This window comes from Gobio gobio (assembly GCF_949357685.1).
Source record: "Gobio gobio genome assembly, chromosome: 2".
Classification (NCBI taxonomy): domain Eukaryota; kingdom Metazoa; phylum Chordata; class Actinopteri; order Cypriniformes; family Gobionidae; genus Gobio; species Gobio gobio.
In genome coordinates this window covers 46,740,692-46,754,343 of record NC_137098.1, presented here as the reverse complement: position 1 = coordinate 46,754,343, position 13,652 = coordinate 46,740,692, and the positions used below count along the sequence as shown (strand labels likewise).

The following is a 13,652-nucleotide window of genomic DNA, read 5'->3' as shown; positions in this document are numbered from 1 at the left end:
AATAGCAGCATAAACAACAGAACATAAGGATTCACATATTGTCACATTACGCACCTGCAGTGCTTCTGTGAACCAGGGACACTTTTTCTCAATGACAAAAAGTGTCCCAATCATCCTGAATTCCAAATTTGTGTAGATGACAATATGTGCTACTTGGTGAGTCTGTTTTTCAACAAATAAAAGTATTTAAAAAAATGAAGAAGAAGAATGAAACATTTAAAGTAACTTAAATAATATTTAAGATATTTAATGGTACATCTAAATCAGGGGTTCTCAACTCTGGTCGTCGAGGTCTGCTTTCCTGCAGAGTTTAGCTCCAACCCCAATCAAACACCCCTGAAAAAGCTCATCAAGTTCTTCAGGATAGACCCTTTTCACCGGCTAAATCCGAAGTAGGCTCCTATACCCTCAAATAGGGAATTATTTGAGGGGACAGCCATTTGTAATGGTGTCCGAAACCATAGTGGACATCATTGAGTGCACTTATTCAATCCCACATTGCACCGCAATAACAAGTGTACTGCCGATGTACACTCAATGGCTGTTCGAATTCGCTCGCACATTTTCATTCACTTCTTCAAGTGAACTGTATTAGTGGACTAGGGAATAGTGAAGATTACGCAATAACTTTTTGTACAGAACTTAATTTCCTTTTCCACTCCAACTGGTTGGCCTTCCTACAAATGTTATCAACATCACAAAACTAGTTAAGTTTTTCATATTGTAATTTATAATTCATTCTGATGCGGGGGTGTTTCTAATACAACGGCTGAGAGAGTGATGGCAAATTTTATATCTTTATCTGTTCTGACCAACGTAATCAGTCATTTTCTCCCTCTTTTGGAAAGTTGTGGAAACTCTATCACATATTTTTCTTTTGCTATTGGAGCAAATGAAAATACAAAAATGATATTTTCTGTTGCACTCAACTATGACGACTTTTGCTTCTGAGAACCTGTGTGAAAATGTGAAAACGGTCCATTACAAGTTACAAGGAGATGAGTTTGATCAAGGTTGGGCCAAAGTGAAGAACATCTGATCTAACTGATAATTAATAAAATGAGTTTGGTGTTGATGAAGTGGTAAAAAAATGTTATGGGCCCACTGCTCTAAAAGATATTTGAACTAAATAGGCACCAATTTGGAATATATATGTGAATCAATTCATATCTTTTAAATGGAGCGATAACTGACTAAACTCAAACAAAAGACTAGTGAAAGTATGCAGTTCAAATAATGGATTTTTTTAAAGGAACCTTGCAACACATTCTGTTAACTTAATAACTTAATATCTGCCTCTCTTGTTTTAGGAGCATTCCCAGCCAGCGCGTTGTACGCCCGACGTGACCGCCTGCAGCGGCCTTCACATGTTGCCACCAAAACCTTCCAGGCCTTACGGATATTTGTAAACGACGAGCTGAACGAGTTGCACGCAGGCCTGCATGTGGCGCAAACTCTGCTCCGTCCCAAAGGGCGACTCTGTGTTCTCACCTTCCATTCCTTGGAGGACCGGCTGGCCAAGCGTTTTCTTCGTGGAGAGGACCTGGCTGCCCCACCACGCCGCAGCATTCGCCAGCGAGCCAAAGCCCAGCATGGATTAGAGAGAGAGGAGCACGAGGAGGAGGAGGAGGAAGAGAATGAAGAAGGGGAGAGGGGGCGAGAGAGCGCTCATTGGGTCAGTCTGAAGAAAGTGATAAAGCCATGTGAGGAAGAGGTGCAGGAGAATCCTAGAGCTCGATCAGCTAAACTCAGAACAGCAGTAAGACGATAGACAGTGGTGAAAATTCAACCAGAGTAACTGAAACTAGATTGCTAATTGAACTTTTTCATGTGTAGTTTCAGTACAAAATAAAGCAAAGAAATCCAGAATTTGTTTTTGTAATTTGTTGAAATTACATGCGTGATTACGTGGGCATGAATTCTGGATGGACTTTGTGTACTCTATGTTAAGTTCATGAACTCTTTGCATATCTGGTCGAGGGGTTAGATTTCTTGGTCACACTTTAGATTAGGGTCCAATTCTGACTGTTAACTAACTATTAACTACGACTTTTGCCTCAATAAACTCCTAATTACTGCTTATTAATAGTTAGTAATGTAGTTAAGTTCAGGTATTGGGTAGGATTAAGGGATGTAGAATAAGGCCATGTAGAATAAGGCATTAAATATAGTTCACCCAAAAATGAAAATTCTGTCATCATTTAGTCATGCTCAAGTTGTTCCAAACCTGAATAAATGTATTTGTTCTGCTGAACACAAAGGAAGATATTTGGAAGAATGTTTGTAACCATTGGGTGCATCTCAATCAGCTCCCTAGTTCAGTAGTCAGGGCACTGATCAGGGAATCAGTCAATGGGCTGACTCCCTGATCAGTGCCCTGACTACTGAACTAGGGAGCTGATTGAGATGCATCCAATGACTTCCATAGTGGGGGGTAAAAATACCGTGGTAGTCAATGATCTGCCGAGATCAGCTTGGTTACAAACATTCTTCCAAATATCTTTCTTTGTGTTCAGCAGGAGAAAGAAATTCATTTTTTGATGAACTATCCCTTTAATATGTGCTTGTATTAGTGAGATTAGTGAGAATTGGACCCTAAACTAGTGTAAGTGCATTTTTTTCATTTGATATTTGAATGTTTAGTTCTGTTTTTATTTCCTTTCCAGTTGTTATTTCTAATTTATTCTTTTCAGTTTAGTTTTCACTTTCACTGTGTCATTGTTAGTTGTCGTTTAGATACATTTAGTTAGTATTAGGGCTGCCAAATGTGCTAACTGGTATCATTTAAAAAACGTCATAAAATTTCCCAGCAGTATAGTGTTATTGCTTATTATTTTTATGCAGTTTAATGCAGATGGGTTGAAAAAAGTCTTCTAAATGCATGTTGTTCATCTTTTTGTGAACAATTTATTCATTCATATATAATTTTGTTGTTGTTTTTTGACCCCGTAAAATTGTCATAACTCAAACTTCCGGTAAAATGTCAGACTTCTCTCTGGTGATGTATGCTGGACTTCTCCAATAATTTAGTCTGCTTAAATCAAACCCCTTTCTTTCAATGGAAAGCTTTATGAGCTCTTTCTCCATCCAGTCAACAACTGATGAATCGAACATTTTTTGTATTTTTCAATAATTAGTTTTACTTGTACCTGCATGTATATCACAAATGAAAGAAAATGCAGCATGTGACATAGCAAAGGAGAGAGATACACGAAGAGATTGCGTCTCTATGCGGCGGCCTCTCTCCCTTTGTTGAGCTAGTGGGGGTGAGTCACACACCTGCAGGACTCGGGTGGGATTCAGCTGCCATGGTAATACTCAGCGCCTTGTGTACTGTACTCCAGCCGCTGAGTCGCTTCACATCTGATTCACATGCATATACCCTAACACCTCACCAGCCGTGTGATACAGGATCAAAATATTTCCTCTGAGTTCAAAGCCTCTGATTTTAACACCTTATTATATCCTTTCACTCTGAACGAGAATGTTGTGCAGCTCTACAGTCCTAAATAAGAATGAATTGTTCAATCAACTGTTATATTTCATTGAATTAGAAACTTTTTTTGTTTTCCTTTTGCAAATCATTTTTTTTTATAAATTATTTACTATAAATAAGGAAAGTATTGATATTACCTATTTTATTTGTAATAAGAAGATTAATGCCTTTTTTATAAACAGATTTGGAAAGACGGCAACACTTTACAATAAGGTTCCATTTGTTAACATTAGTTAATATGGACTAACAAAAGCATTTATTAATCATAGTTAATGTTAACTTCAACATTTACTAATACATTATTAAAATCAATGGATGTATGTGTTAATATTAATAAATGGGCTGAGCTAAAATGAACTTACAGTGAACAGTTGTGTTTTTATTAGCTAATGTTAACAAAGATTAATAAAACAAATGTATTGCTTTAATGCATTGACTAATGGGACCTTGAAGTGACACCGGAATTACTACAATAAATAGCTTTTATATACATTAGTCTGTTTCTTTACCAAATATGTTACGATCAATATCCTCTCTTTAAACCTACGCTGATTCATTCATGTTTATTTTCCAGAAAATGATGCTAGTGTTGCCAGGAACAGTGACCTTACAGTAAAGTAACATGGGTTCAGGGTTTGAAATGCATGGATTGAAGACAGTGCTGCCTCCAACTGGTCAAGATTTATAGACCCAAAACAAATTCTCAAACAAAACAAGAAGCTGGTCTCCTGTTCTCCAGTGAGTTTCTTGTAGTCTCTTACTGAAAGGACTGTTGGAGAGAAGAAAAGAAGATAAAAAGATCTCTTTTTAATTAGTTTGGATTGGTCAGCCTGGTATGAATCAGCTCAGAGGCTCTAAATACTTTGTGACTCAATCAAGTCAAAGATTTTTTCTTTTTTGATAAATTGCATCTGCTTCTTACTCCACCACCAAATCTCTACCTCTCCTTCACGATCTTATTCCATCAGCTCTAAATATACACCTCCCTGTCGTTACCGTGGAAACTAAACGGCACATGTAACATAGAACTTAATGGTGTTTAAGCGTGTTTGCTGTTCTAATAATGGTGCGATCAGCCAGAGCCTCTGCTCTCCCTCGGACACCTTTTCCACCCTCTCTACTCCTGCTGACGTCACAGCCCCTCTCACAAGCTGCCTGCATACTAATATGTGTCAACTGTGAAGCCTTGATCCTGCTGTGAGATGAGGCTTGGAAAGATGTTATGTGATGATCGAGAGAGTGAGATTTAAGATAGCGGCACAGCGATTCTAATCACATCCAAATACGTTGTCTTGCCGTTAAATCAAAGTACATTGACGAATTCTTAGATATGACATTGCATTTGACAAAACAACAAATGTACTGTCAGTCTCTAGTAAAACAGAATGAATATACAGTAGGTGTCGATTGTAAAAAAGGTGACTGAAAAGTAAGTGAACGAAGTTAATATAGAACGCTATGGTTGTGTCACACTGCAGTCGCGTGCATTAGCATTTTTTACACTTACAGAGTTTTGCAAAAACAAAAGCAAGCAGTTTGTGAACTGTGATGGAGCTCTCGCTGAGAGAGAGGGAGCTAAAGAGGATTTCTTGGCTCTGGTGTAAGTTTATTTCAGGCTGACCCTTCTGGCTGTGGTGTGCGTTGGCAGCACTGATGCAGTCACATGAACATGTAGCATCATTCACTTCACAAAACTTTTCCTTCAGATCTCAGAACCATCCGTAACTTCACTTTTAGTCTCTGAGAGGGGGAGCGCTACGGATACTCTGGGAACACACAAGTAGATGTTGACTTCTGCCACTCAAAGCAGCATAGCATCACCATCAGAACATTACTTTCGGAAGTGTGTACTGCTAGAAAAAGACTACAAAAATACCGTGCATGATGGGAATAAAGAATCTCAAAAGTCAACAGAATCACAGCATGGCGCACCTGCTAATTAACTTTAATTAGAAGTCTTTTTTGTCCATTATCTGAAAGCTACCTCAGACATTTGGGAAGGTTTTGGCAGCAGGGGAGATGCTATTTGTGGAGATGGAGTCACCTTGGAAGAGGGAGATTTCGGTTTAAAGTCAGAATAGACATCCACCATTATTATAGTAATGGAGGGAGGGTGGGAGGCGGTGTGTGTGTGTGTGTGTGTGTGTGGGGGGTGTGTGTGTGTGGAGGACAGATAATAATGTAGAAAGATATATAATTTTTTATTTCTATATTTTTTACTTGCATAATAGTTTTTATAGCTTTTTAATTAATTACTCTTAACAAACTAATAACAACATTTTAAAGTACACAGACACAACCACATAACATTAACAATACCAGTCACTGAACACAAAGAACTCGAGGCTTAAATACACAGGGAACGTAACCAAGGAGAAAAGAAACAGGTGTGTGGAAAACAATTAACTGCCAGGGAAACTAAATAGGAACTCAAGAGCAAACCCAGTAAAAACAAAACAGAACATAAAAGAATATGCACGTTACAGTTAGACAGTCTATCTAAAAATTATATACAGAATATAATTCAATGCATACATGATTGTATTATAATTTTACAGTATATACAATAATATTATACATAATTAAAATAAAAAATAGATGCAGTCATAGTCAATTATTGGCATCCTTGGTGAATATGATCAAAGATGGCTGTGAAAATACATCTGCATTGTGGGGTGGGGGGGTTAATTATTTTGAAATAAATAAAAATCTATTTGCGCATTATGAAATAAATGTTTTTTTTTTTTCAAAAACACAAGAAATTCTTATGATTGAAATATCTCTGAAGTACAGTATATTCCCATTCATATTTAATTTTTTTTTTTTTTTTTATCACACCAGGGTGACTGGAACATGAAATTGTTCAGCCACAACTTCTAGTTTCACAGGAGTATACATATGAGGCAACACAAAGGTAAACTTTGCCAGAACTTGCAGCCAGTACTCCTGTCTACCAGCGTTTCTTTTATCATTCTACAGGTGAGCAAAAGTGTTTCAGAAACTGGTTTTAAACTGATGTAAAACATTGTTTCAAAGGTGAGTGTAAATTTGTGTTATGCGGCTGGATAAAACTGTTGGTTTTATTAATACGCATCCAGCAATGATGAGTTCAGTGTCCGATGACATACGAGTGACAAATATGTGAATGTGAAGTGAAATAGGAGAAAATACTTGTGTGAAAAGAGTTGATGAATGTTTCTAAATTGTTTTATATGTGGATTGTAATTGGATGAGAAAGTTTAAGCAAGTTAAATGTTCATTTGCTACTGAAGTTATCTAAAATGGCGGCATATGTATGGGTGAGCTAGAGCCAAAATGGCATACATGTAAAACATGAAGTTAGCATGAAGCCAAGTGCTAGATTCATTTATGTTACAGTGTGAAAATGGAATTCATGTTTTATGAATATGGTGATGTGAAAAACAGGATTTGTGATGGAAAACACGGTAAAAGGTGACACCCTATTGAATTCTATAGTTTTATGTATATAGGACATAATAAAAAATCATCTGGTCCTTGGCAGGTCTCAGGTAAATAGATGAACAGCAACACATGACATATTACATGTCATTATTATTTAACAAAAACTAGGCCAAAATGGAGAAGCCATGTGTGACAAACTAAGTACACTCTTACTGCTTCCATAGGAATTAAGAAGGTAAGTAGCAGCCAGAAACTGCTCATCAAAGGCCTTTGATTAATTGATTATCAGCAAGTCTGACCAACTCTATAAAAGCAGTTTTGGCTGTTTGCTGATCTGGAGCATTCAGGTGTGTGTTAACACAATGCCAAGGAGCAAAGACGTCAGCAATGATCTTAGAGAAACAATTGTTGCAGAGTTGCAAACCTAAGCCGACAACAAACCACAAGACTTCTGGAACAATGTCCTTTGGACAGACAAGACCAAAGTGGAGATGTTTGGCCATAATGCACAGTGCCATGTTTGGTGAAAACCAAACATATCAGCACAAACACCTCATGCCAGCTGTCAAGCATAGTGGTTGAGGGGTGATTTGGGCTTGTTGCAGGCACAGGACAGTCATTGAGTTGACCATGAACTCCTCTGTATCCCAAAGTATTCTAGAGTCAAATGTGAGGCCATCTGTCCAACAGCTGAAGCTTTGCCGAAATTGGGCCATGCAACAGGACAATGATCGCAAGCATACCAGCAAATCTACAACAGAATGTCTGTAAAAGAAAAGAATCAAGGTCCACAACCAAGTCCAGACCTCAAACCGACTGAAATGTTGCGGACATGCTATAGACCAGACGATTTATTATGTCCCGATACTTAAAATCATAGAATTCAAAAGGGCATCCTTTCTTTTTCACAATATATTTTTTTATTAAAATGCTTATATTTTGGTAAAAGCATTACAATTTCCTTGTACAAGAATAAGAAAATCTTCGTAAGTGTACTAAGTACTGTTATCACATTGTTTATCAAGGGTATTACACACACCGCCATCTCTCCTGTTTTTTCTCCCCATCACTCACTTGCCCAGCTGCTTTCGACTACAAACAGCTTCTATTCACAGTCCCCCCTCCCACCCCAAACCAATTTGACTGTGTGCAGTCATGGCTGGATGGGCCGCACGCTGAAGAGGATGTGAAGGATCGGGAGGTGTGTGTGTGCGTGCATACAGATACACCCTCTGTGCAGAGAGAATCAGCCTGCTGTATGAATCTGTCAAAATAAGTGAGCGTGGCCATGTTAGATGCAACTAATGGCTTTTAATGCACTCCAGTTGCCCCCCAGCCCCCAATAAACACACATGGGCTGATTAGTGCCACCTCACTAATTTCCCAGCAGTCTCCTCTGTGGGAATATGTCAGGAATATGTTCATATCCCCATCATAGTGCTTCCCGTCCACTCAGATCTGGACACTAACGGGTAGCAATTGATTTCCATGCTTATTAACTAGTACTGGGATGGCAAGTTTTTATGGATGGAGAGGTAGTCTGACAGCCTCATGGGGTGTTCTGTCCTAAAAAAGGCAAAACACAGTAACTATAGCAACACTGAAATTGAGTAAAATGCCTTCAAAGTTCTTTGATTGGATTTTGATAGATCTGAATCTGATCAATTATCAGCCAAACTCTGTCACAAGAGTCCTTTGTTTCTTATTTCTGCAGACGTCTTCAGACTAACCAGAGCAGGGAGACACCCTAATAATGTGTGTTCTTGTGTCATTCCAAACCTGTATGACTTTCTTTCTCCTGTGGAACACAAAGATAGAAAACATTATTGGACCCCATTTATTTGTATGGATAAAGACATTTCTCAAAATATCTTCTTTTATGTTCCACAGAAGAAAGTCACACAGGCTTGGGACAACATGAACAAATTAATTTAGGGTTGACCTATCCCTTTAAATATATATTTGATTGAGCTATTAAAATTTAGGAATGGTCATAAATGCCATACTTTTTATAATTGGCTACATCTAGATATTTGAACATAAAGGCTATATTTACCGCTTGCGGGTAGCCTATTTTAGGATAGTTTCAGGATTTGATCTTTTTTGATCAGTTCTGTGTTTTTTGCAGCTTCCTCCATGCATAATTTGAAGTTATTTACAGCTCAAGCTGTTGGTGGGTGTGTCGTAGCTGTGAATAAGGTTTCTCTCAGTGACGAGTTCTGTTTCCTCAGCAATGCTGCTCTGTTTGCAGCATCTCACTAACAAGGTGCTGTGACGTCTTTACTCTCAGCCAATGAACCTTCATGCTGCTGGAGCACACATTCACAGCAGTCCATCACAGCGTCGGCTCCCACTTCTTCCAATCACACACGTGTCGGAGAGGAGACAGACAGGTGAGGCAGTGAAGCAGGGCTGGTGTCAGGTGCTATGTAAGCAGCCTCCGCCCCATTCAGCCCAGCGCGCACACAAAGTCTCATACCCACTTCTCTTCCCCCTCCGGCCAACCGTTCTCATCATCCGCCCCTTCTCTGGCACAGCCTGTGCTATAAAAAGATTTCTGAATGAAGACGAAGCTTTGAGGTCGAAGCTATTTGAATGATTTTTGTGAATGACGCAGGGGCTCGTAGCCTCATGGGAGGAAGATCTAACCCAAAGGAGAAGACAGCTATGTTGAGAGCTCAGCTGGGTGCTCTGCCTCCTTTCACTGACTTTCAATTAAAACTTTGATAACAAAGAGGGGAAAATCAAGCTAAATAAATCTCAAAACTAACACAGGCTTTGCAAAAGACTTGGCACATATCCAACACACTATGCATGTTCTTTTATAGAACAAACCGTCTGTGTGGTTTGAGGAGACCTCTCAGACGCATTCATATAACAGAACAGAATGTCCTGAGCTCTTTATAAATATTAATATGCACTTACATCCTGCTCTAATGCTCAGTTTTCTTTAGTAGATAATGAGCATTAGAACTAGTTTATCCTGAAGCCAGCGCTGCACTGAAAACTAAATGGGAATTATTCTGCATCGTATAGCACATCACAATCTACGAATATTAAATATAGGGATGCACAATAAATCAGAACTATATTGGTTATGATACTATTTTGGATGCTCATTTCCTCTATTTTTTTGGCATCTAATGCTTGCTTCATCTATAAAAAAAACAACAAATAATTTGACAACATTGTAAAACCTAAATGTATTCTTTAACGAATCTCAATATTAATTTTTCATACTGTACAATATATGTTGAAATGCCTAAATTCACTTAGCATTTAAAGAAATTGTAGTGCTTTTTAAATTATTATTTCTAATTATTTCCGACAAAACTGTCTATATTTTTTTTATATCTACCATTATCGACCAAACCATATCGGCCAAAATTGTAATATCAGTACATCCCTAATTTCTTAACTGTAAATGGTATGTTAAGTACAGACTAGCAGAAATTTACTTTGAGATTCAGGTCTGAGGTTTATCTCTTACTGGAAATTAAATGTGCTGATTTTCTTTTTAATACGTTTGGCGATAATGACTATGACACTTCTATGATACTTTGCAGTGGATAGTCAATAAACATCAATATCTCCCTTTGTAAATGTATTAAGTAATTATAGATTATTTAAATATTTGTCATAGATTATCATAGATGATTACAAGGTGAAGTCAACCAATTGATGTTGCTTTTCGTTAAACCAAATAATTCGGCAAGATCGTTCTATCTTGTTGTAGAGTGGATAAAACAGTTGTTTTCAGGTTTTCTCAAACCAGTCAAGCCTCACGTTGCCATCAGCACGTAGCAATGTCTCTGCTGGATGTCTGATTTCAAACCTCTGGGAGGCGGGGCTATCTGACAGCACTGTAATATAAATCATTTTGTGGCATTGTTTTATTATTAAAATGTTTTGTTTTTCATTGTGAGGTTTGAAAATGCTGTGTTGTTAGGCTGAAAGTATAAGCTTTGTGTGCTCCCTTGCAGAGCAGCCAGCAAGAGAGACAGACATACACTCATAGACATTTGTGTAGGGACACGCATACAGCCTGGACCCACCTCTGGAGGACGGGACCTCAGGGAGTCCCAGAGCGACGTCAGAGGAAGACCTGTGCTGTGTTGAGCTCTCTCTGTGTGTGCTGCTTTTGTCTCAGGATCCATAGAGCACAGCGTACAGAGATTTTCACAGCCATCTGCACTTCCCAGGTGGAGATTCAGCAGGTGTAATGCAGGGAAAAGAAAGTGTTTATCTCTCCATAAAATGCTAAATATATAATGAACAGAACCACGCAAGCAGCCTCATCACGTCACACATAGACTGCAATACAATTCTGGATCCAACGCTTTTAGCGGCACTTCTGTATAAACGGCTTAACACGAATAAAGTGGATTACTCGTGGTAAAAGAATAAAGAGTGTTGTGAGGTTGTGTATGTGTTAGTAGGGGAAGCACTCTTGAAAAGCAGTTGGTAAGACTTTAAACAACACCAGCGTTGGAGTGTTTTGAGGGCTGTGGCGTGCTACAGCGATCAGAATCGTTTTGCTTACGGTGGCAGTCCGCCTCCACTCCCATTATCCCCTCCGAGGAAAATTGCCCACTGTCCGCATGAGTCTGGAATATTCCCAGCGCCGCTCCCCTGCCTCTCTCCCCCCGACTACATCCACTCAGGAAATTGACAGTCACAGGGGTTGGAGGTGAATTGGAAAAACATCGGGTGCAGCCATAACAAGTGCCCTCGGGTAATGACAGGTTTGGCTGGGGTGTAAATTACCCCTGCTATTGCTGTGCTCACTCAACCGAGGATGAGAACAGGCCGCCGGAATGAAGCTGTTTCGTCGCTCGCTGTATTTCACATCGCCGGAGCGGGGGGACGGCAGCCGTGTCTGTTTTATCAGGCGGCTTGTGTGGCAGAGCTGAGGCAGGGGCCTGTCGACTGTCTGTAATGGTTATCGCTTCTGCCTCTCAGGGTTTGCCTGGTTAAGCACTAATGCAATTGGGGAGAAGGAGGGGGTAGTAACAGCTCTATTTGAAACGCAGCCAGGGCAGCAGCAGATGAACCTCACCATTAGATGAGATGACTGTAGATGAGACTATAGAGGCTAAGGACAAGATTAGGACTGTTTGGGTTAAGTATTAGTAGGGTAAGGTTCAACACTTAAGAACTTAGATTTGGAGATACATCACCAAACTTCCGATTCATTAATTATTGTAGACCTAATTTTCCTATATTTCAGCGGTTTGCAGATCATTGTAGCCAGGAACCCCCAGTATAACCCCTAATATCACAAATTTTCTTGGTGGAACTTAATAAACTCGGTGAATGAGATCTGAAGACCCAAAAATGCAGTGATATGGGGACAGGGGAGGGGACCTGTAGTCTTGGCAAGCACTGTGTATAAAGGTCCTACAAATTCCATAACTCATGGCCAGCTCAAAATTGTTTAATTTTTAAATGCATTTATGATTAACAAATTACTTTATTGGAAGTCTATTGTATGGATCTATGTTTTCAAGTTGATGAACAGTTTGGTAGGGCTTTATGATGATGCTGTCACTTAGACCTAATGCATGGATCCAATATACACATCCAATTTTCTCCCAACTGTTTACTTTCACTTAAGACATAACTGACTGTGTTCACGAGAATATTCTCTGAGACAGGCATTTTGACAACTTTGTACGCATTTAAGTGTGTAAGCACAGTAAGATGCGAAAGAGATATTAATTCAGCATTTGCGCGCTTTCTGTGAGTGTGAGTGTGTGTGCGCAGAAACTCTTCTTGCTTGCAAGTATTGAATTATTGTATAAAGAGGCAAGACTTTAAAACACGTGAATGATTGACTGAGTATATTTCACTGAATCCCTGGACTCGAGTCTGAGTTCGAGTATACCCCAACTCTAGAGATTTCATTTGAATGAGAATTTCTTTATAACTCTATTCTAAAGTTCAATTGATTCAGTGATCGATTTAAGTCAGAACGTAATAAAGATCCCTATAATCCCAGTATACACTCACCTAAAGGATTATTAGGAACACCATACTAATACTGTGTTTGACCCCCTTTCGCCTTCAGAACTGTCTTAATTCTACGTGGCATTGATTCAACAAGGTGCTGAAAGCATTCTTTAGAAATGTTGGCCCATATTGATAGGATAGCATCTTGCAGTTGATGGAGATTTGTGGGATGCACATCCAGGGCACGAAGCTCCCGTTCCACCACATCCCAAAGATGCTCTATTGGGTTGAGATCTGGTGACTGTGGGGGCCATTTTAGTACAGTGAACTCATTGTCATGTTCAAGAAACCAATTTGAAATGATTCGAGCTTTGTGACATGGTGCATTATCCTGCTGGAAGAGCCATCAGAGGATGGGTACATGGTGGTCATAAAGGGATGGACATGGTCAGAAACAATGCTCAGGTAGGCCTTGGCATTTAAATGATGCCCAATTGGCACTAAGGGGCCTAAAGTGTGCCAAAAAAACCATCCCCCACACCATTACACCACCACCACCACCAGCCTGCACAGTGGTAACAAGGCACAATGGATCCATGTTCTCATTCTGTTAAACGCCAAATTCTGACTCTACCAACAGAAATTGAGACTCATCAGACCAGGCAACATTTTTCGAGTCTTCAACTGTCCAATTTTGGTGAGCTCGTGCAAATTGTAGCCTCTTTTTCCTATTTGTAGTGGAGATGAGTGGTACCTGGTGGGGTCTTCTGCTGTTGTAGCC

General features: G+C 39.3%; 1 protein-coding gene across 1 annotated transcript in view; it reads left to right on the top strand.

Annotated features, from left to right (window-relative positions):
- The window catches only part of mettl15 (methyltransferase 15, mitochondrial 12S rRNA N4-cytidine), a 79,695-nt gene extending 75,715 nt beyond the window's left edge, over nt 1–3,980 (top strand). Inside the window, exon 6 of the mRNA XM_079811076.1 lies at nt 1,311–3,980. Within this exon, the coding sequence (XP_079667202.1) occupies nt 1,311–1,771 (461 nt within the window). The 3' untranslated portion in view covers nt 1,772–3,980. The remainder of the gene's footprint in view (nt 1–1,310) is intronic.
- The last annotated feature ends 9,672 nt before the right edge of the window (nt 3,981–13,652 follow it).